Source organism: Gracilinanus agilis, chromosome 1 (genome assembly GCF_016433145.1).
Source record: "Gracilinanus agilis isolate LMUSP501 chromosome 1, AgileGrace, whole genome shotgun sequence".
Lineage (NCBI taxonomy): Eukaryota > Metazoa > Chordata > Mammalia > Didelphimorphia > Didelphidae > Gracilinanus > Gracilinanus agilis.
In genome coordinates, this window is record NC_058130.1 from 109,910,878 (window position 1) to 109,936,012 (window position 25,135).

General features: G+C 37.4%; 1 protein-coding gene across 1 annotated transcript in view; it reads right to left on the reverse strand.

The window, feature by feature from the left end:
* ADAMTSL1 (ADAMTS like 1) overlaps positions 1-25,135 on the reverse strand; it is a 392,524-nt gene that overhangs the window by 214,132 nt on the left and 153,257 nt on the right. The window contains 2 exon segments of the mRNA XM_044657022.1: positions 10,299-10,456; positions 16,919-16,993. Coding sequence (XP_044512957.1) covers positions 10,299-10,456; positions 16,919-16,993 — 233 coding nt within the window.

The window sequence follows — 25,135 nt, forward strand, 5'->3', positions numbered from 1 at the left end:
TTATAAATTAAATAAAATTTCTTTTATAGTAGAAAATAGAATAGAAAAAGGGAGGATCACCAAGTTTTCAGATTAACAGTAAAGAGGATAGAAGAGTAACCTTCTTTAGAGAAGCCTTGACTTAAAAGAAAGGTTCTGTTCCTCTGCTTCTTCTATTGGTCTGGGGAGAAGAATAAAAAATGGTGGCAAGGTAGGTGCTTCCCCTGATTCCCTGAGAATTATTATACCTCAGGAGTTGAGGACAAGGGTCCATGAGCACCTATAGGAAGAAACAATTGTTTTAAAGGAGTATTTTTTAAAAAAATGCCTAGCTAAAAACAAACAATATATGGTGACCAAAAGATGCTGAGGTTGAATATATGTTAGTGTTCGAGAGAGGATTTCTATCAGCAAAATGTTTTGAGTTTTTTGGTTTGTTTGCTTCTTATGTCTTGTAAATACCCAAATATTCAAATAGAACTGTGATCACATCCATTTGGGTGTCCTTTCTAGTGAAGTAGGCTATAACCCAACCAAGTCTGTCTATCCTCTGGGCTTCTTGTCAACATCCTCAAATAAGTTTGCCACAGGGGGTCCATCCAACATGCTGGGTGCCTGCCTCTCTTTCACTTGACACCAGTAGTGGGATTCAGGGGAGTACTCAGGCTGTCTACACATCATCCCACGCTCTGATGATATCTTTTCTTCCTGTTTTTCTTCAAAGTCCCTTATTTTTCATATGTTGCTGCCTGCTCTCATTCACCATTTGCCTTCTCCATTGTCCTCTGTGTGATATTTATTTTAAAATGCTTGGCTGCTGTTATGTTCTTTGACTCACAGTAATACAACGAGTCTTGAACATAGTTTTAAAAAATCATTAGGCAAGGGATCGACCTTGCATAAATATTTAGGGGAATGTGGTAGATGGGAAGGGAGCTTATGTTGGTATTTCTTTATGCCAATTAAGTTTGCATTAGTGGACTATAAAATATTCAAAACAAAACACAGGACTTCCATGATACTGAAATTAGGTGATCTTTAAAGAGGTGATTTTAGGTAGAGAAATGATTAGAATCCTAACAAAGGGCAAAAAAAGCAGAGGGGTTAAATGGATTCACACTTAGTTGAATTCAATGATAAGATACAAAGGGATAAGGAAGGGAAACCTATTATTATTTTTTTTTTTGGCATAAGAAACTTCTGGATGTGGAAAGTCCCTTAACTTAAGTAGGTCATTGTCTTATAGAGTTGATTAGAGCAATGAGATATCAAATGGCTACACAATATATTTAACCCAGGTCTCCCCAGATCTGAGTTTAACTTTCAGTCCATTCTGCTACTCTTCCTCTCAGATCCAAAGAATTAGTGAGCAATTGATTGATATGACCTGGAGAGAGGGAAGTGTCCTCTGTTTTTCAATATTTTTAATATTGACAAGGATGGAACTAGAGAAGGCATGCTTATAAACTTGCAGATGATACAAGACCGAGAGTGATAGCCAACACATTGCATGGCAGTCAGGATCCAAAAACATCTCCAGAGGCTAGGACAATGGGCCAAGTCCAAGAAGTTGAAATTTAAGAAGGATGAATGGAAAGTCCAGAGGCAACCAAAGAGCTGTTCTCAAAATCTGTCTTGGCGCCATCATGTTCTTCAGGGTTACACCCTTCCCTGTCCTTATGTACCCACACTTCATTTGCTTCATCCAATTTAGGAGTTCAAAAGAGCCAGATAATCCAAGGTATCTACCCACTTCTCAGCATCCTCCCCACTACTTCCAAACATCCCCTACAGAGCCCTTTCCCATAGAAAGAAATAGAAGTCTTATCAGCCAGGAAAAGTTCTTGGCTATTTGGATTCATGGACTTCATATTTGCTCACCTTCAGAAAAGTATCAAGGTTTTAAATATAGTCTTATTCAATTTTTTGGCTGAGTTCACATGGACATGCTGGGGCTTTTTGCTATCATTAGAACTTCCAAGGTATTTTGGTGATGTATTAGTACTTTAGCTTTATAAGCACAAAAAACACGAAAATCATGACCAGTTCTGAAGCGTCTGTTGAGAGTTAAAGTCTGACACTTTTTAAAGAGCAAAACACATCTGGTGTATGTAATTTTGACCTTATGTTAATAAGAGAAAAGAAAGAAAACTCTGAACAAGCTTTTCTTCCTTGAGATGGCAATGTTTTAGCATTTCACCACATGCAATGATTCTTTACATTGAAATTATATGAATTTGTAAAAAATTGTGGCATTTCATAATATGTGCAGGACAACTACTATAAAAATTGATGGGAGCATGTTGTAGGTATAGGACAGGGTAGGGGAAAGTTGTGGCTAATAATGTTTACAAGAAATAAAGCAACATTTAGGACCAAAGCTATTACTCCTACTCTAAGAGTATTTGGTGTTTAGTCATTTTTGATTGTGTCAAATCTTCATGACCCCTTTTGGGGTATTCTTGGAAAATCTCTAGTTTCATTTTACAGATGAGAAAACTGAGGCAATTAGGGTTAAATTACTTGCTGCCCTGGGTCACATAAGTGTCTGGCATCAGATCTGAACTCTTTTTCCTGATTCCAGCCTGATGCTTTATCCACTGTGTCACTTAGCTGTCCACTCTAAGAGTATACTCAAAAAGGAAAAAAAAAAGGAAGAACAATTTGTTCAAAAATTCTTATGGCATCAGATTTTTCCCTGTAATTAGAAGCAACCAAAATATCCCCAAATGGGAGAATAGATCATCTATTGTGGCACATTTTAGCAATGTATTATTACAATGTATCTAAGATCAATACACATCAAGAATATTTTAAAAATGCCTAGAACTTTTTGAAATAATTCAAAGCAATAATGATAACAACAAAAGAACTGGAGAACAGAGAATATGCTATTACCACATCAGAGGAAAACTGAATGGGAATGGACAAAGAAAGACATTGAAAGTTTAAAAAGCCATGTTGAAATTGAATATATCTGAAAGTAAATGAATAGAAGGGAAATTTGACTGTTGCATTGATGATGTTTAATCTTGAATTTATAATAAACCATTAGAAAAGATTCAGCCCCTTTTCAAAGCCTCTCAAAATACATAGAGAGGGAGACATCACCGTCATGGAATCCCCCTTCTCAGATAGGGAAAGGGCAGTTTCCAAACCCCAAGGATCTTCCCTCCACCACTTTTCTTTTCTTCTAGCTGTTGGGATACCAAGAAACTTTTTTGCCCCAGACATGCCTAGCAGGGAAGCTGGGCAGTCAGGAGTCACCCCCTACCTGCCTTGGCTGTAGTTCAGTCACTCTTCTGATGAGCTTCTGTGCTAGGAAAGAGGGAGGGCACTGAGGCAATGGAGAGAAGGGGGAAGGGAAAGGAATGGAAAGAAGGAGATTAAATATAGTAGCCTAAGAACTTTAAGGTTTTGTGACTTTATTCACTACTCTCAAGGGAAAAAGAAGATTTTATTATTGGGGAGTGTGTGTGTATGTGTGGAATATGTGCACAATTGTGGGGGGTGGTGGTGGAAATTCTTATGCATGTAAGGAGACGTGATGAGAAACAGGCAAACTTGTTTGTAAACTCACAAGATACTGAATCCAATTTTCAGAGGCAGTAATGATTGTCCAAGTGACTATACTCATGAATCTCTTGAGAATAAAAGGCTAAAAAAATAAGTTTGTGCTTTGAGTTTCCAAAGCAGGTAAATGTAACAAGATGTTCTGAATGGTCACAGTTCCTTTCCATAAAAAACAAGCGCATTTGGCAGAACAAATTAATGCTTGCATAAAATCTCTCAGGGTGACTGACCTCTTCTTTCTGCAGGGCAGTCAACTTTTCTGAAAAGTTCCCTTGCCTTTTTCACAGTTGTGGTGATATGATTGCTGGCCTGTATTTAGAGAACTGATTTTGTGGAAAAAATGGAATTATTGCAGAATTGTTCTCATCCAACATGCCTTGGCACTTTAGTTGCTAAAAAAAGTGTATCTTGGAAGCACTGAAGTATAGTAGAAAGAATCCTGGAGTTGGTTTCAAAGGATAAATTTCAATTAAAAATTTTTGATTTGATTCAGTTAAATTCATTTCAACAAACATTTCTTAAGATACCTAATATGTACAAGATGAAAGGCAGCTTGGTGTGATGCAGGGATTCTTTATGTGGCATCACAGAACTTTGAAAACAATTTGATAATTATATTTCAATATATTTGATTGCCTTTGTAGCCCTACATTATTTTAGTTCATGTATTTAAAAACATTATTCTGAGAAAGGGGTACATGGGTTTCACCAGACTGTCAAAAGTGTTTATAACACAAAAAACGGCTTTGGAACCCCTGGAGTAATAGTATAAGAACAGCCTTGGAGTCAGGAAAACTTGGTTTAATTAACGTCTCTGTAGTAAACTAGCAGTAGGTTCTCATTCCTCCCTAGACTTTCCTTTAGAAATCTTCTACCATGCCCCAGTTTTTCATCTTTAAGTCTCCTTCCAGTTTTGGAAGGGCAGTTGGGTAACACAGTGAATAAAGTGATGAACCTGGAGTTAGGAAGATTCAGCTTTCTGAATTTGAATCTGGTCTCTGATATGTGCTAATTGACACATCAACCCTATTTTAACCTAATTGACACTATTTGCCTCGATTTCCTCATCTGTAAAATGAACTGAAGAAGGAAATGGCAAACCACTCCAGTATCTTTGCCAAGAAAACCCCAAATAGGATTACAAAGAATCAACATGAATGAAAGAACTGAACAACAATCAGACATGAAATTCACACATTGGAAGAACCCTCTGCCTCTAAAGCATTTCCCTCTGATTTGATTAATTCCACTCAGAATCTCCATTTAAAGAAGAGTTTAGGCCATCATGTCCTATTCTTCTACAGGCTTTACTCAGGATTTCCCTCCACCTTTTCTCAGCTTTCCTTTTACATTTTCTTTTGTCACAGAATATGAGCTCCTCAAGGGTAGAAACTGCCTTTCTTTTTATTTGTATGTGTATTTCTTTGTAGATAATATAACTTAAAAATGCTTGCTGAATTCACTCAATGACTATGGGCAAATCTCTTAATCTCTTGAGATCCAGGTTACATATTAAGACTATGAGTTATGTATGAATTTCTGATTTGTCTTGAGTGGAAGGAGTTTTGACTCTTGTAGATCTCCGTACCTATGAAATTACAAGTCCAGGACAGCAAGAACAAAAATGAGGCACAATGCTAATTTTCAGACCTGGCTTGCCACTGACTGACAGATTCAGCAAATCATTTACATTTCCTGGATGCCACTCTCCTTAATTGTAAAATGAGAGGTTGAGACGCTAGGCTTCCTTCTAGTGCTAAATCTATCCCATTTGAGCTTTAAGTCACTTGACTTTTCAACTTCAACTTTTTAATTTCTAAAATATGGATAATGGTACATGTCCTACTCAACTCTATATTGCAATGGTTTCTGCACTGGAAATTAGAGAACAAAAATGACTAACAAGAAACTGATATTTACGAAAAATAAGGAGATAGAAAGATACCTCTCAATTCTCCAGGTGAGAACAATCCTAAGAAGAATTTTTATCTTTATTTTACAATTGAGGAAACTGAGCCAGAGGTCAAGTGATTTGTCCAGGATCACACATCTAGTTAATGTGTGAGGATGGATTTGAACCCAAGTTTTCATTTCTCCAGACCCAACTCTGTATCCACTGTGCCAACTAGCTGCTTCTGAGAATTAGGGAGATTTGGATAAAAGCCTAAACCTGCTATTTCACTGGCATAGAGAAGTCTACCAATATAAATCTGCACCTTCTAGACTCAGAGAATCACCTGGAAAATTGAGAGGTTAAGGGACTTGCCCAGGATTACACAATAATATGAGTCAAAGTTCCAATACAGGTATTATTGGCTCTGCCCCTCTGCCCCATGCCCCATTTGCCTTTCCTGCATATATGCCTACATACACATATGTGGTATTTAGTCATGGTAAGTAATTGAATTCTCCTTGATTAAAAAGAGGTATTTAAGCTATATTAAGGTAGCCTATGAATTCTTTAGTGAGAAGGGCATTCTTTCCACTAATATAGGTGTCTTTTTAAATAAGAACCGAATATGTCGCTAAAATAATTTCAGAGTAATTTTCATTCAAATCCTAACTTCCATTCAAATAAACCTGCTACTGTGTGCATATATAATGAGGCAACTGACAGCTCTATGGCTCTGAAACTTTGCAGATGAACCACTGGCAGGAGTTATAGTTGGAGAAACTCCCACTTCCCACCCCAACCCCAAAACGTTGCTACATGAAGCACTGATAAAGCTTATATGGACTATTTTCTTGGTTGGGGAATTGCTCGCCCGGGAAACAAGATGAAGACCCAGAACAATTTTAAAGTTCTCCAGAAAGGTCAATTGCATGATAAGCATTTACAATGAGGAACCATCATTACTGTGAGGGAGCATGGAGATGGTGGGAGGAACAATAGATCTGGAGTCAGAAGGCCTCAGTTTAAGTCTGGCAGCCGCTATTTACTAGCTGTCTAACCAATCACTTCATCTCCCTGGGGTGTGAAATCGTGCTAATAATCCTGGCCCTCCTGTGGAGGATTACTAAGAAAGCATGATGAATCATTATTTCTATGCGCAATATGGTTTCCTTTTCTTTCTAACAAAAATTGGAAAGTATAATTCCAGGTTCAAGATGGAAAGATTGACAAGTGGATGGACTAATCTTTCTATAGCACAGCCAGGAAGGAAGATACGACATTACAAAGGAAAATAAGTATAATATATAATAGATACTATATAATACCATGAATGGAATAGGATGTCGAATTGTAAAGCTTTTTTTTTTTTCAAAAGGACTTAAATGGATGATTAATAGTGAAAGAGTAATCTGACATTTTAACAATTTCCTGTACAAGATTATAAGAGAAAAAAACAATTTTATTAGATATTATTCAATGAAGGATTTGTTTTCTTTTAACAATACACAACTTACTTTCAGAACTGGTTTAAACAAATTCATGAAAAAAATACCTTTAAAATGCAAAATTTTAAATCTTTTGTCTTAGACTATCTTAAGATTTTTCCAACTTCCAATATTTTCTAAAGAAAACTTTATTCCTTTCCTCTTGTTTCCCATGGCTCAGCCTTCAGTTATGAGTTATAGTGAAGAATTCCAAATCTACCCTCTAAGTGAAATACTCAGAATTTATCAGCTATTCTGAATTAGTTCACAATTTCAGTGGGAAGGCTTGGCAGTACAATATCCTGGATTAGGGTCAGAAAGAACTGAATCCAAATGTTGTTGTACCTATCTTATAGGTAGTAGTTGTTCAAATGAAACAACACATGCAAAGCAATTTGTACATTTTTAAAGTGCTATATAATACTAATGATTATTATTCCTTAGAAAGGATCTTCTTAGATATCAACCTTTACATTTAGATAACTATATATATGTATGTATATACCTTATATATGCATGTATCTATGCTTTTAGAAGCAAGCTAGGAGATAAAAGACCTGCTTTCAGTTTTAGCTGTATGTATGACCTTGGACAAGTCATTCTGTCTCAATTTTCACATCTATTGAAAGAGTATAGGAAGAGATCCTTGTTTACCTCACAGATATTTTTGGGGAGGGGGAAGATGAAATGCAATATATTTAAAAGAGCTATTTCCTACCTTTAGTCACTTTTATTCTTTCTGTCTCCACTACTCAAAAGCATCTTCACAGAGTGGAGGACACCCTGAGCTCTCCAAGGTTGTGGCAGTAGACTATAAACCTTGGTGGGCTCTACCAAGTTAGAAGGGCTTTAAGTGCGGCTTACAGATTTGACTTTGTCACCCAAGGCATTGCCCAGCTAAGTCAAGAAAGACTTATTATTTGAGATTTGGCTTTTCAGATTTGGAAATGTGAGATTTCATAAGGTAATGAATTTTTTTCAGTTACAGCTACTGATGAGAAACAACTAGTAAAACTTGGAGGGCATGACATTTGATTTGGGGGACAGTACATCAATGAAATCATGAATATTTTGAATGTATGTTAAGCGCCTTAAAAATGTATTAACTCAAGAATCCTAGGAAAGTGCCCGTTGTGTGTGTGTGTGTGTGTGTGTGTGTGTGTGTGTTTTGTCTAGTCCATTCAGTCATGTTCAACTCTTCATGTTTCCATGGACCATCCATACCGTGCCAGGTCCTTCTATCCTCTACAATTTCCCAAAGTTTGTCCAAGTTCATGTTCATTGTTTCTATGACACTATCTCTCCATTTCAGCTTCTGCCTTCTTTTGCCTTCAATCTTTCCCAACATCAGGGTCTTTTCCAATAAGTCCTGTCCTCTCATGATGTGGATAAAGTATTTAATCTTCAGCTTCAGTTTTTGATCTTCCAGTAAATAGTTTATATGTAAATATGGGTGCATCCTCTCCCCACCTCTCTCAGGCAACATGGGACTAGCTTGACAGATGAGATCCCAGGAATTCAAGACTTGCCTCTGATACATACTAGCTGTGCGACTATGGACACATATCTTGATGCCTCCTGCCTCCCGGAAACTTTCTAAGACTACAAATTACAGAAGAGTTATTGATCTGCATTGGAGGAAAGAGTATTTCTAGAAGGGATTCCTTATATCCATAAAATGGGCTCAGAGATAAAGATACAAATATATAGCAGGAGTAAGTCTATTCTGTAGCACTCACTCGGGGGCCTGAGTAAGTAAGTACACTTCTTACATTTTAAACTTTGTATGCTATTAATCAACTGTATGGTTGGATTTGAGGTGGGTATGATTCCATTTCTGTTCTTTGAGATCCAGATTTGGAATAACGCACGGAGATATGTAATATCTCCTTGACTAGCTGGAGCATTGGGACTGTCAGGAGTTACCTCTGATGGTTTGTACCAGGACTTTTATGTGGCTGGAATCTGGGCTGGATTAAGGAAAGCAATCACGCTGAGTGTGATGGAGGACAGTCCTCTGGAACACCTCTTCAATTCAATCTCATTGCCTATCACATTTTCCTATGAAGTATTCCTACTTCCAGCTGCCATAGGGTCACCAAGCATTAGTTTAAATCAAATGTCCTCTGGCTACAGGTCTCATGATGAAAAATTTATGGAGTCCTGGACACATTACAAGTTTTACAGCTTTACAGCTGAAATCCTTCAGGTTCTTCTGACCTGCTGAAGGGGAAAAATGTTTTATTTTATTGTGATTCCCAAACGTTCTTTTGGTGTGCACTTTTTTTTCCTATAGAATGTGTATGTTGCTTCCAGCAATGTGTTTTATATTACCTTGAAGAATCGGGAAGCTCTGATGGGAGGAAACAACTGAGTCTTGTTGCCAACACAACAGAAAACAGAACTTGCCAGGGGGACCATGATGATTTGACCAATGTCTTCATATCATCAGTTTGTCTCTATGCTTTCTTGTAGACGGACATTCTGCATGAGCCGATTACAGTGAGCTAACTTGCTTGTAAAGGTCTTCCCTCTGCTCCCCACAATTAAAGACGTTTTGGCTTTTGGAACCCTAAAGCCTTCATCATACTTAGCTTTTCCCAAAGAATTCATGCAAGAGTTTCCCAAAGACCTTAAAAATGTCAGATGTTTATTTCTCAATCATGAAGTTACCATAAAGTCCAGGATGTAATTTGCTCATCACTCTAGAATTAAATATTTCCTGGAAGAGTCGCTTCTCCAAGACTTCCATATGTTTATTCATGCTGGCCTCTGTGTGTAGAATGTGTGCATAGACTTATAGAAAAAAAAGCTGAATGGGACTTAATATCATCTAGTTCAACTCCCTAATTATTGTAGATAAGGAAACTGAGGCCAGAAAAAGGAAATGATTTGTCCACTGTTGAATCACCAATAAATGACAGGGCAAAGATCCATGCCAACTTCTAGTGCCCTCAAATTAAATGTTCTTTTTTCAATCTTATGTTACTCCTACATCTCAGCTTGTTGAAGTCAAATCTTGGTTCAGGTGGAATACACTCTATAAAGCAATAAGTCAGCTTTTCTCCCTATATTTCCTCCCTACATTTGTCAGCCCCCCTACTTTGCCCTTGTTCATTTTAATCAGTATAACATTTATTTGTGTCATTAATTATTTTAATGGAACCTCTTCAAGGACAGGAATTAAGTTGTTTTTCATCTTTTTTATTTCTGAGCACAATGCTTTGCATAGTATGGACTCTTCAAAAATTTTATTTTGAATTGAATCAAATTCCATGGACCCTGCAGTGACTTTTTCATTGAGGTGATCATGCATTGGTTCATTTCAGTTTTGACTTTATATCTGTACTATGATAGCTGCTTCTCACCTTGACAATAAAATCTGCAGTGAGGGGTCCGGCCATTCTCAATATCTCTTTATCTGGAAACTTCTGAAAGTCAACACTGGAATTGTCCACAAGGAAGGAACCTGTAGTGCTGAGGCTATTTTCACCTTTTGTACCCTGTAGTGTCTTGGTTTCCAGATCTATAGAAAGAAACAAAAGAAAAAAGGTGGATATTTTCCAAGCTATCAAAGACAAAAGCATTCCTATACTACCTTCTTACTTCCTTCAGTCTCCTGTCCTGTCCTGTGGTAGGGCTGGAGACTAGAATGCTAAATTCCATCCAAATGCCTTTGTAGAGGGTAGGACTTGAACTTCAGGCTTAATTGCAACTTTCCATCAGCAGCAATGCTTGTTTTTAACTCCATGGTACAAGATGCTCAAATATTGCCTCTGTGCTCCTTACCCCCTGTGGTCTCTCCGACCCTTTCTAGATTCTTTTTCCTTATTGTTTTTCCCAATTAGATTGCAAGTGCCTTGAGGACAGAGATTATCTTTCTTTTTTTTTTTAATTTTCATCCTCAGGGCTTAGCACAGTGCTTGGCACTTGGTAGGAACTTAATGAATGTTTATTGAATTGAATGTCAGTCAATCTCACAACCTAAAAACAAAAGTAGAGGAACAGGGTCTTTTAATGGCCAACGAAGTATATTTATCTCATATTTACCTGTGAAAAGCATAAAGTCTATTGTGAACTATTGGGGGGGAGCTTAAATTTCAAATGACTATAAATTCTTTTAATCCCACAATATGTTTAATCCTTTTTTTAATGAATGTTGAGTTGTAATGAACTGGATTGAATAGACTTAAAATCACCAGCTCACTATCCAAGCCTCTTGAATGGCTCCTTCTCCCATATATGTTTAACTTTATCTGTGTTGACCTTCTAAATCCAGCCCCTAGTTCTCTAACCACACAGGTCCCTTTACTAGCTTTCATTCCTGTCTCATAATTTTCCAACTCCACGCCTTTGAGTTATTCCCTTGATCTGGTATAACTTCTTGCCTGTTAGTCCACATCCACTCATTATCTTCATTATGGCTCACAATTGACTATGTCATAGGCGGAGCTTTCCTTTGCTTGCCCTTAGGGAGAGTTTGCTGGTACATGTTTTCTTATACTTGCTCATATTATTTAGATGCTTTATTTTTGCAGTCTTTTCTCCCCAGATCAGCTGTGAGATCTTTAGAGGTAGGACTATCAGCAGTGCTTTTACTACCTTCATCATAGTGTCATAGTAATTGCTGGGTCTATCCTATTAACTCTAGGACAAACTTAGTTCTTAGGAAAAACTTATATTTGATTTATCTTTTTTTCTTTTCTTTTCAGACCAGATCTGTGATTTAATAGGGTAGGGAGATCCCATTGAGGAGAGATGGAAGGAAGAAGAGGCGAATGACAAGCATTTTTTTTGTTATTACCTAATATATGCCAAGCACTGTCATAGGCAATTGACAGATATCACATCATTTGATAGCTAGGAAGTCCCTCTACCAATGTCAATCAGTATCTCCTTTGCAACTTTCAGTCTTACAACGTTGTCAGGGGACACTGGGAAGCTGAATCAAGGGACTGAACTCAGATTTTCGAATCGCCTAGACTGTCTTTTTTATTCAAGACATCGTGTCTTTATTCTTTCATCCTCACACTTCAATTTAATGCTACAAATGTGTTAAGTGATTCTTTTCTGCTAGCTATTGGTATAAGGAAAAGATCATGAAAACAGGTCCTGCCCTGGCTGGTTTCTACGAGGAAAACAAAATAGCCTGTATATGGATTTCTAATATAAAATATATACAAGGTAAGGATGGAATAACTTTTTTTGGAGGGTGAAGAACCCAGAAAAGTCCTCATGTAGGAGGTGCCAGTTGAGGAGATCCTTGAAAGCAGCTAGAGCTCTTATGAGGCAGAGGGAAAGAAAGAGAGAATTTCAATCATAGAGAGAACAGTGTGTGCAAAGATTGGCCTGGAGTTAAGAGATGGAAAGTTCTGGATAGGAAACAGCAGCCACTTTGGCTGGAACGTGGGGGTGTCATAGGAAATAAATCTATAAACATGGGTTGGAGCCATACTGTAAAGGGCTTTAAATGTCAAATAGGAATTTGTATTTTATACTAGAGGCAATGAGCAGCCATATTTACCTCCCACAGGATCTCTGAATAGACTTAAAGGTAGAGGTAAATGTTTGTTGCATGAATATATTTTTTAATGACTCATATCACTGATTTCAGTGTGGTACACACAAATGGTGTGTTAATGTTAGTTGAATGAATTAAGTAAATCAGGCATATGGAAACATTTCCTGATTACTGTAATTTGTTATTCAGTGAGTTTATGTAGAGCCCATTACCCTCTGGCCACTGAGCATATTGATAAAAAGACTGAGAAACAGAAGAGATCCAGGTTCAAATCTCAACTCTGTTACTTAATAATAATATTTAACATTTATATAGCACCCACTATATGCCAGGCATTGTGCTAAATATTTTACAAATATTATTTCATCTGATCCTCTGGGAGCATAGCAACTATGGGAGATAGATGATATCATTATCCTCACTTTATAAATGAAGAAACTGAGGCAAATAAAGGCTAAGTGACTTGCCCAGTGTCACACTGTTAGCAAATGTCTGAGGGCCAATTTGAACTCAGGTCTTCCTGACTTCAGGCCCATTGTTTGTACCCACTGTGCCATCATAGGCAAGTTATCACATTAGCTTTCTGAGGCTAAATGGCCTCATCTGTAAAATGGAATAAATTCACTTGTTATTAGAAGCTGTGAGTAGGCACTGGTACCTGCGTAATCTATAAAGGATTTAAGAGGGATATAACAATGCCAAGCATTTATTAATTTATTAGCAGTTGAAAAATCTTGGTGGCTAAGCATATGTTTAATGATTCTTCCAGAGTAACTCCATATTCTCTTCTCCAGGACAAAGCCAAGGCTGGAAGGCTCACTGACCTGTGGAAATGCCAACAGCGCTATACCACAGAGGTTAAGAGTTAGCCCCAGTGTAGGAGGAAAAAGGGTACCTCCTACCCCGTCCTCTGAGAAAGCTGGAAGTTGGTATGAATTTGGTACAAGAGAGTCTTATATTGCTCTAGAGCCAGTGGTTCCCAAACATTTTTGGCCTACTGCCCCCCTTCCAGAAAAAATATTACTTAGCCCCCTGGAAATTAATTTTAAAAAAGTTTTAATAGCTATTAATAGGAAAGATAAATGCACCTGTGGCCATCACCGCCTCCCTGGATTGCTGCAGCACCCACCAGGGGGTGGTGGTGCCCACTTTGGGAATCACTGCAACTCTGGAGGAAGCTATCCAAAGAAAGGATTTCCCTCTAGGGAAATCCTTTCTTTGGATAGCTGAAAGGCAACTCTCTACCCTCTTCTTAAACACTTGCAGGGCTGGAGAGCTCATTACCCCATTCCATTTTCAGGAAGTTCTAATTGTTACCAAGTGAATCCTTATACTCCGTTTTCTGAAAGTTATCTCCTCATAACCTCTAAAAAAGAAAAAAAAGTTTACTTTTACCCTCTAAAATAAGTCAGATGCCCCCTTTGACATGATAGCCTTTCAGAAGCTTGAAGGCAGCTACTATGTGACCATATCTTCTCTTTCCCATGATAAATATCCCTTGTTCTTTCAACTCATCTGATGGCATCATCTCCTCTTCTCTTACCTGTCTTTGCTGCCTCCCTCTGAAAATAGTAGCATTAATAATAATAGCTAATATTTATGTAGTGCTTTCAAGTTTGCAAAGGGTTTTATATATATATTATTTTATTTAATTTTCATCAAACCCTTTGAGGTAGATGCTGTTATCTTCATTTTACAGATTAAGAAACTGAGGAAGAGAGAGGTCAAGTGACTTTAAATGGATCACCCAAATGGTGATGGTCTGAGGCAGTCTTTGAATTTTGTTCTTTCTAACATCTTAGGACTTTGAGTCCAGCACTCTATCCATGGTACTACCTGGTTGGCTGTCTTGGTAATACATTAGTCATTTAGGAGTCCCTCCTAAAAATGTGGTACCTAGAATTGAATGAAGTATTCTAGGTAGGGTTTGATCAGGGCAGAAAAAACAGCACTGCAACCTCCCTCATCTTTACTAGCTTTTCTTAATAAAGTATAATTGTATTGGTGGTTTTTTTTGGTTCATTATGTGAACGGGGCTCTTTTTTACCCGATCTATTAAACCAAGTCTTCCTCATCTTATTACTTATATAGCTGATTTTCAAACCTATGAAAAATCCAGGGCCAGAGACAATTTTCCTAGATACATTTTTATACTCCCACATAAGTTCCATTTAAATTTTGCCTTGTTAGCTCGGTCCCATCCTTTGAGCCCCAAAATATCTTTTTTGAATTTTAATGGTATTAGAGACAATATCTAAACAACATATATTAGTTCTTTTTCTTAGGCTTGTATTATCTACAGATTTGATAAGCATGCCCTCTGGGCCTTTATCCAACTAACTAATATTATCACTGGACTTGCAACAGAAGCTGGTTCTGGCCTAGCCCAGGAGGTCTAAGGCTGCTCTGGCTCTGGGACCAAATTGGCTTCCTTAGGCTCGTTCAGGAAGATGACCCAGAGTCCCGCCAATCCATCTGGGTCTCTTCCAATCTGGACCTCAATACCCAAGACTCTGCCAAAACTGGATCGGCCTCTGGGAGTAGGGAGGGAAAGAATGGAGGAGGGACCCAATGTTGCTTACTCAGGCATTCATTCTGCTGTACAATCTCCAAAAATGGTGGCAGGGGGCAGGAGGAGGGAGAGTGGGAGGATTACTCCTTAGAAATAATACTTGAATTTTCAACAATAACTCAGTGTGATGAAATAAAGGATTTAGTAGATTTTATTTCACTTTTTTTTTGCCATCTGTAAACCTGATGGCTTTCTAGCCCTTGGACCACTTGGTTGATTAAGCTAAATAGCTTAGTTGTCAAGCTTCGTAGTATCCTTACAGCAAGTAAATCTGGGAGAATGATCTACTCTAAAATACTCACGTTAGTCCATTCCTTTGGGCTCACTGCTTTCGAGTGAAACCAGCTTCTTCCTTGTTTGCTGATGGCCTTGGCTTAGATATTTTATTTTAGCCTGTCATTGCCCAGAAAAATACTGTTTTTGAGTGTGGTTGCTACACCGGCAGTGAGCCGGCAGTCAACCCAGCTCTATTCTCAAAGGGGAAAAGAATCGTTTGAACAGCTATAGTTCACATGCACATATATAATGCTTTGACATGGGAACAGTGTATTTTATGGAGTTGTCCAGGGCTAGAAATGAACTGGGTTTCTGAGGAGGTGAGAGATCAGCCTCCCTTGGATTGTGCTTGAACTCCATTCTACTCTTTCTTATACTTTAAAGACACCAACAGGTTATATACCTTCCCTCTCACCATTATCTTCATCACAAAATACATTCGTATTTATTCCTATAAAAAACAGCACAGTTGTTTTTTTGTCTTATTGTTGGGTCTCCTATTTATCTTTCTCTTGCTTTTTTTCTTCGCAGTGATTTCATCCAAACCCAAAGGCCAAAAGATAATGTTTGCTCCTTAAGTCAGTTGAATATGCATGTGTGTAGGAGGGAACAGAAGATAGATCATTTACTGGGAAGAGAGTAACAACCACAGTGGAGCTGATCAGGGATGCACAAGGGGCCCATTAAAGTGAAGAATTTCAGTCAAACTGAACTTTTAAGAAAACCTTAGGATGTTCTCCCTGCCCCCCTTCCCAGTTTTATAGCCCATAATTTCTGCTTGAAATTCACAGCTCTACATCTAAATAGCTATAAACTTAAAAGAAGAAAACAATTTTTTAAAGGTTGCCTTGTATAGCTAAAATGACCAAATTGAAAATCAATTCTTTCATTGAAATGAAAAAAACTTTGGTGAAACAACTCTACTACTTGGTGTTGGAAATTGTAAACATCATGCTGACACTTGGATTTTGCATTTGAACTACTGCTATCTTAGGATATCAGGACTGTACAACCCACTATTACAAAAGTGCTTAAGAAATGCTCATTGACCTAATTTAATAAGCTGAACTCTTTGGATACACAGTAGGTGCTCAAAAACATTTGTTGAACTCAATTATTTCCTTTAAGGGCTACAGGTTAGAAATCCTTACTTTTGTTTTGCGTTCCTTTTAACTGAAAGAATAAAAATGGTGACAAAGACAGAAGGAAGAGGAGAAGGAGAAGGAGGAGAGAGACAGTGATAGAGACAGAAAGAAACAGAGGCAGAGACTGAGATAGAGAGAGACTGAGATGGAAAGAGAAGAGAGATTCTACTTATAAAAAAAAGAAACATATTAAACTTATGAACTATCAAGTCGGTGTACATATATTCTGTTCTTTTTGCTCTGTGTAGTTAGAAATAATTGCAGAGAGCTTTCTACCATCAAATGAACAAGCCAAGAGATAAACCGAAGCATTCAAAACACAATTATTAGAGTAGAGTTGAAAGATTTGTTATTTCTGTGTTTTAGTCTCTGGCGGGTAAAGAAAAATAAACATCAACCTCAATACCAAACCAAGGAATAAAGATCATGCTATAGCTGATTATCTCCAGGAAGACAATTAATCAAGTTACTTACACAAGTGATCGGGTCCTTTTAAGACAAGGCGAACGTGTCTACTTCCATAGGGAATGGCAACTACGGTGTCATCAACTGGAGAGAAGCAAAAAAAATACACAGATAATCAGTTTGGGGTTCTGAGTTTTTTTTCTAACATTTGAAAATGGAACCCTGTTAACAGTTTAGTACTGTTAGCAATACCAAAAACCATCTCCCCCAATTCACCTTTTCCCATGAAATAGATCAGAAGTTCTCTAGTTGTTTTTTTTTTAAACACTATCCCAAATGATGAAAAGGACACTCCTTGCAATTTTTCATTTCATTTTGTTTTGTTTTGTTTTGCATTTTGTTTCTAATTAAAACAATTTATTTTAGACCATTCTGTAACTTTAAAAGTGTTTGTGTGGAGAGGTAGTATGACATAGTGCAGATAGAGCTGGTCTTAGAATCAAGAAGTCTCTGACACCTATTAGCTATGTGACCATAAAGAAGTCATTGAGTCATTGAGGAACTCAGGTAAATGTCTAAGAATTATTGTAAAAAAAAGACAACCTTTACTTTCTTTTTTAACAATTTATTTAATTTGACTAAGAAAAATTTTCCATGATTACATGATTCATGCTCTTCCCCCCCTCCCTACTCCCACCCCCTCCCATAGCTAACACACAATTCCACTGGGTTTTACAGGTGTCATTGATCAAGACCTATTTCCATATTCAACCTTTACTTTCTGACTTAGAATTGATTCTAAGTATTCATCCCAAGGCAGAAGAGCAGTGAGGGCTAGTTCATAGATATTAAGTGACTTGCCCATTTGCTAGAAAGTGTCTGAGGCTAGATTTGAACCCAGGACCTCTCATCTCTATGCCTGGCTCTCTATCCACTGAGTCACCTACCTGTCCCTTGCACTACTTTTTATTTTTGATTGGGAGCAGAATGAGAAAAAAGGCAGCGGGAAGAATAGGGAAGAAACCCTATATATTATATTTACTATATATATATGCATTCACTCATAAAATAGAAATATATGAGTATATGAATATATCAACACAAGCATATAATATATCATATGTGTACAATACACATATACACATGAATATAGTAACACATATGCATACATGCATGCTAGATATTCTATACACATTATATGTATACATATAGTACACTATCGTCATACAAACATATATACATATAAAGTGTTTCAGAAGTGAGAGCCTCCGTCCCTGATTCTTATGTATCTTCTTGTATGGCCAAATACCCACTAGGTGTACAATAAAGATTCACTAACTTTTCCTTTTACAAAAAGGCAAAGGTCTCAGCTTGGCAGTGTCTGTCACCATATACAAAAGAATACATTTCCCCTTCCCAGGACCTCACAGGCAGGTTCACTTGTTCTTCTTTTATACTTTATACTTCATTTTATTTTATACTTGTAATAGGTTTGGAATAAAGTGGGCATTTAAAGAAAATGTGTCCATTAAAATGATCTTCTACTCTCAAGTAAATCATTAGAAAAACGACCATAAAGGAAAGTCAACAGGTAGTTTTATTTACAATTTCACTGCTAGTATAAATGTCAAGTCAGACCTGTGTCCTTCTTCAAAAAAGTGCCACTTAATTATAGTTATTCATCCCTGAAAGTTGGGCAGAGATATTAAAAACTCACAATACTTTTAAAATTGTCATAGTTCCTGATACTTATATAATGCTATACATTCTCTCATTTAATCCTCAAACAATCCCAGGAAGTATTAATAGTATTATTTCCATTTTTTATAGACAAGGAAACTGAGCCTTGAAGAGATTAAGTTTAATTGTTTAGGGTCCTGTAGCTAGTAAGAGTTAGAGGCAGCATTAGAACTGAGGTCTCTCTGATTCTGTCTTCATTTATATTGCAAACTCCCAGATAGCATGAACTATATTGTGTCTATATTTAAATCCCCAACGTCATGCACGTGGTCCTCATTTGCCTTTGTAAACAAGAAGCCTCATTGAGAAGATGAGCTTGGAGAGGCAGAACTGTCATGATGAAATATCAGGAAGCAGCCTGATCTCCCGACTGTCTCTGAACTAATCACAGGCGAGTTAATCGATGAAGATGGATCAATAAAGCACCTGCTACGTGTCAGGCTCTGGGGATACAGATACAAATATGATTTAAGGCCATGCCCTTAAAGGAATGAACAGTCCAGCGTGGGGAAATTCAATCTGGTCCTAATTCTGTGAGGGAGGCTAGGTTTTTTTGAGGCAGAAGAAAGTAGTATATGACAAAGACATCGCCTCCCTGAAACTTCACTTAAAAACCGGTTTCCTATTGTCTTTAGAACAAAATAGAAACTCCATTTTTGGAGGCGTATAGAGCTCTTCTCAGTCTGGTTCCAGCCTATCTCTCCAGGCTAATTAAATATTACTCCCCTCACAAACATACTCTATGCCCTTTCCAGATGGGCTACTTTTTATTTCCTAAATTTGACATTCCATCTATTCTCTTATATTGTCTCTCCTCACCTTCACTTTTTGGAACCCCTACATGTACTCAGGGCTCAACTCAAGCTTCACCTCCTTCAAGAAGCCTCTTCTCATTTCATCCAGTTAGTCATGCCCTTCATAGTGTATTATTTATTTCGTGTGTCTCCTACGTTTATTTTTCTGAGAACATCACGTATATTCCCATAAAACACATGCACCTTGCAGAAGGTACTCTCTCATTTTTGCCTTTGTTTCTCCAGTAATTAGCACAGCACCTGGCACATGGTGGGAATCTAATAAATCATTGCCAATTGATCATTTTGCAAAGAGGTCTCAGCGGACGTTTTGGGAAGTCAAAGCTTGTATGAGTTGCTCTCATTTAATTATAGTTTTTGCATTTTAGAGGTAAAGGATTCACTTTTTATTTTTTAAAATATTTATTATTTACTTCACAATATTATCCATGGTTACATGATTCCTGTTCTCTCCCTCCCCTCTTCCCTCCTGGAGCTGATAAGCAATTTCACTGGGTTATACACGTATTATCAATTGATGCCTATTCCCATATTGTTCATTTTTGTGGTAGGTATTCAACCCTATTAATGCTGTGCAAAGATTTTATGGGCACTAAGTTTCTTTTGGTATGTAGTATCTCACTTATTTGATAGACTTCAAAGTTCTGTTTTTCCTATCGCACAGAGCTGACAGAAACCAAACCAAACGAAACCACTCAGACTCAGTTCCAGGTAGAAAAGTTTGGGGTGTGTTTTATATAAAAAACAAGAAAATGGAAAAATAGTTGGGACTAGTCCCACATTGCTCTTAAGGCACACACATAAAGAAATGCTCTTTGAAGCTTTAAAAAATGGTTAGTTCAGTTAGAGAATTAGATTTCTAGAAATAGAAAGTCTTTGTTTATCTACAGGTCAAAGAGAGTGCATGGAAAAGGGAAACTCTGGTCCTGCACACATTCAGTTCATTGCCTTCTCACCCACCCACTATTAGTGGGTCTTTTTCCTACCCCCTCCCCGAAATGGGAAAGGACCAGTATTCCTCAGATGCTGCTGACACAGCACTCTTCCTTTGCTAGGTCAAGCAGAGGGGGACAGAAATTTGAAGGGTTCATTTCCTTATGGAAAAGAATTACATTCCTTCTCTGCACCTCGGTTTCATCCTCTGTAAAAAAAAAAAGAGCAGTGAGACAGAGAGAGAATGAATGAGAGAATGAGTAGGATTGGAATTTCTTCCTCCATCTCACGCTGCTAACAAGCCTGATGTGTAAACATAAACTTGACAGCAGATTGAAAGATTTGGAATTGAGGATGTGGATTCAGTTTCCGGCTCTGCTGTTTACTACCTAGATGACCCTGAGCAAGTCTCTCAAGCTCTGCAAGCCTCAGTTTCATCATCTATACCAGGAGGATGAAAACCAGTGCCTTCTACAAAGGGCATTCCTGATGAAAAGATCAGTCATCTAGAAACTTTGAAATACAAACGTAGGAGTTGAGGAAAACATGAAAAAACAATCATCAGGAACCAAATGAGGACATTAGACTATGGGGAGATGATATATGTTTTTCTTCTGTACCCTATTATCATCAAGGGTCATGGAGGGAGTCCAGTTAGACAAAGGGCCTGGGAGTGGTTCTGCTATATTTTGATAATCTTAAGAATAGAAAGGGAGGAGAAGAGTAAGAACACATTAGTGGAAAGGAAAGGGAAAAAGGATGGGAAAATTATCTTGCATACTTGGGGTGCATAAAGCAGAAGTCTATATAAACAAGGAGGAAGGAGTGAAGGGTGTGGATGACTTTTGAAACTTACTCCCATTTGAATTGGCCAAAGGAAGGAAGAATACACATACACATATGTACACATGGAACTGGTTACAACTTTCACTTAACAGAGAAATAGGAGTGAGAAAAACAATGAGAAAGTGTATGAAAGGAGAGGGATGGTGGATAAAAGAGAAGATAGATTAAATAAAGGTTAAGTTCTAAATAAAAATTTTAATTAAGGATATACAAAAATATTTATAACAGCTCTTTTTGTGATCACAAAGAATTGAAAACTCTGGGTTGCTTATCAATTCAGGAAAGGAGAATCAAGTTATAGTATATGAATATGATGGAATACAATTGTTCTGTACAAAATGATTACAGGAATGGTTTCAGAGAAACTTGAGAACATTCTATGAAGTAATACAGAGTGAAGTGAGCAGAATTAAGAAAACAATTTATGTGACAATATCATAAAGACAAATAGTTGTGATAGACTTAGGAACTCTGATCAATACAATGATCAAACGATTTCAGATAAGAACATGCTACCCACATCTGTATAGAGAAGTGATAGATTCAGATTATAGACTAAGACATACACATACATTTTGGGGGAGAAATGGTTAAAGTGAGAATTTATTTTGCTTGACTATAAGGATTTTGAACAAGGTTTTCCTTCCTTCCTTCCTTCCTTCCTTCCTTCCTTCCTTCCTTCTTCAATGCGGAATATTAGAAGAGGTGAGATGGAGAAAAGGTAAATTTTTATGATTTGAAAAACATTTAATTTAAAAATCATGGACAGGAGGTCCTGGGTTCAAATGTGGCATCATATATTTTGTTGTGTGTGTTGTATGATCCCGAAGAAGTTGTCTACCTAGCCCTTCCTACTCTTCTGCCTTGGAACCAATACACAGTATTGATTTTAAGATGGAAGGTAAAGGTTTTTAAAAACAAAACAGAACATGGAAGAGGATATTGAATATGGAAACTAACTTCACTGACTCAGATAGGTAACTCATCCATAACTTATATTTTTTGAAAGTTGTCTAGAGTATTGAGTGTTTAAGTACCTTGCCTATAGTCACACAGCTGTGATAACATATCAGATGTAGTTCTTCCTGACTCTATTATACCAGGCTAGATATTTTAAATTTATGAGACCCACTAATTGCTATTGGGCACTTCAGAATGTTTTATCCCATAAATAACTTGGGAGGGCAGATGTTCTATCTGGAGCAGAGGCAGTGCCAAATTGTTCTATGCCAAAGGGCTCTGATAGGGATAGCGTTTAATTATGTTATCATTTTCTAGGTGTAAAAATGTTTATTTTCAGCAATATTCAATACAAGTATTCAGGTATGCCATCTTTCACAGCATACTTCAGTTGGATCAAATGAGAACTTGCAATCTCAGGAAAGAGGGTAAAACTCATTCAGTTGGTCACTTAAATTCCATGAGGCTTTGCTAAGGATTTAGAGCTGGAAGAGATCTTGGAGATGATTTCCTCCAGGGATTCTTAACCTTTTTTTGTGTCCTGGACTTATCTGGTCGTTTGATGAAGCCTATGGATATCTTCATAGAAAAGGTTTTTTTAATCATAAAATAATATCCATAGAATTACAAAAGAAACCAATTATATTGAAATGAAAAAAATTTCCCCTATCCAAATTCACAGATTACTAGTAGGGAGAAGGAGGTAAGAGGTGCTCATGGATCCAAGATTAAGAATCTATGATCTAGTCTAAATCCTTCATATAAAATAAATGATAAGACAGATACTAAGAGAAATTAAATAGCTTGTGCTAGGTCACAATTGAAGAACTAGGATTTAAACATACACACTAGGGCTAAAACCTGGACTCTTCTTCTCACCTAACATAGATATTCACCATTCAGGGCACGGAGGAAGGGAATATGACTATATATATATATGTAGTATGTGTGTAGTACCCCTCCTCTTCTCCATTCTTTCCCCAGTTCCTTAGCAGGAACTCCTGAGTATTTCAGTAGTGTATCCCACCCCAATATCCCACTCCCAAGTTAAAGAATCTTGGAAAAGAATGAAGAAAGCTTTGCTAAGTTGATTAGTATACACAAATGCCCAAAGGTCCCTACTTCAGTGGTGTGCTCCTGCTTTTATTTTTTTTTCCTAAATAGGGGCAGATTGTTAAGATCAAGAACCTACTTGAATGTGGCTCATTCCTTTTTTTTCCCCACTGAAATAAGAATCTACTCTAAGGGCAAAGCCTTGCTTTTCTGAGGAATGACCGAGTCCCAATAAATGAGCACCAGAATGTCTTGGCTCATTAGGCATCCTGATTTGATAAGCCAAGATAGGCAGGGGCATTGGGCTAAACTTACCAATGAGGATTCTCAAAAGGCTCATCCGATTTGAGTGCTGGAGATGTTTATTTGAGCCAATGACTATATCAAGGTAAACAATAATTTGACCACCATTAATTCTGATCATTGCCATTGGTGATTTAATTTTAAATTCTGGCAGTTCATTGGGATGGAAAAACTTTACAGCTGGAGAGGGACCTTCAAGATAATTGATTCTGACCTCCTTATTTGACAGCTGATAAAGATAAGACCCAGAGAGGTGACAAGGTTACACATCTAGGAAATGGTACAGCTGGGACAAGAGCCCTCAGTCTCCAATTTACCACTCCAGAAAACACTGAAAAACTGTTAGAAGTAGTAATGAACTAACAGTTGTAGTTGTAGGGTTATGGATATATGAAAGGGTAGGAAGATAAAAATCTTTGTTAAGTCTCTTCTAAGTGCCAGACACTATGATACTTTACTTTGATTCTTTTGATGTTTTGACACTATGATACTTTACAAATACTGTCTCCTTTGAACCTCACAAGAACCTTGGAAGGTAGGTGTCATTATTATCTCCATTTTATAGTTGAATAAACTGAGGCAGACAGAGGTTAAGTGACTTGCTCAGTCACATAGGTAGTTAAGTGCTTGAGACCAGATTAATTCTTCCTGATTCCAGGCCCAGAAGTCTATCCACTATTCCATCAAAATGCTCCTAGAGACCAATAAAAAGAGAAAAAGGAAAGTTTTTTGATAAGGAGCTCAGTCCAAATCCAGATCTTACTAAAGTGCCTATCAGAGGCAGCCAGATTGGGAGAAAAGAGATCTGTAAATAGCACTGGAAGACATGGTTTTGAGTCCTGGCTAAATCACTTACTAATTATGTGACCAGCAGCCAATTTAAACTCTCTGAATTAAGATCATCCAAAAGCTGTAAGGGAGTATAAGGGTCAACTAATCCGATCCCAATCAAAAGTCTCTTCTATAACAACCCTGTTGGGATTTCTGAAGACCTAGTGTTGGGGAATTTACTACCTCCTGAGGTGACTCATTTTACTGTTACACATTTCTAATTGTCAACAACTTTCCCCAATATTGAACTAAAATTTCCCTTTCTGTAACTTTTCTTTACCCTGTCACTGCAAGTTTTGACATCCAGGGGCCAGTAAAACAAGTCTAATCCTTCCGTGTCACAACTCTTCAGTTTCCTAATCAATAAAATGGGGAATAAGAACTTGTAATTCCAGAATTGCTGTGAAGAAAGTACTTAGTAAATGACAACGAGATAGGGAAATACGAGCTGGTATTCAAAAGAATTGGGACTTTGGTGTTCCTGATACTGTATTTTGAAAATCTGACTCCAGATATCTGCTCACAAGTAGACGAAATACACACATGAGCAGCTTAAGGAAAATACACCTCTCCAATTCAGCCACATGATATCTGAAATCCTACAATGCAACCTTATTTCCTCTGATTTAAGCCAAATGGGGATTTCTGTCCCCATTTCTGTTAAAATGTAGATATCCCCAAGGAGAGTAATATACTAGTGTTCTTATATTTATCAACGTGAATGAGATCCTTTGATTCTTTCCTGGGAACGAGTGTTGAAAAGAAGTGGGCTAAAGGGTGCAATGATCCTAAATGGTGTGTGTGT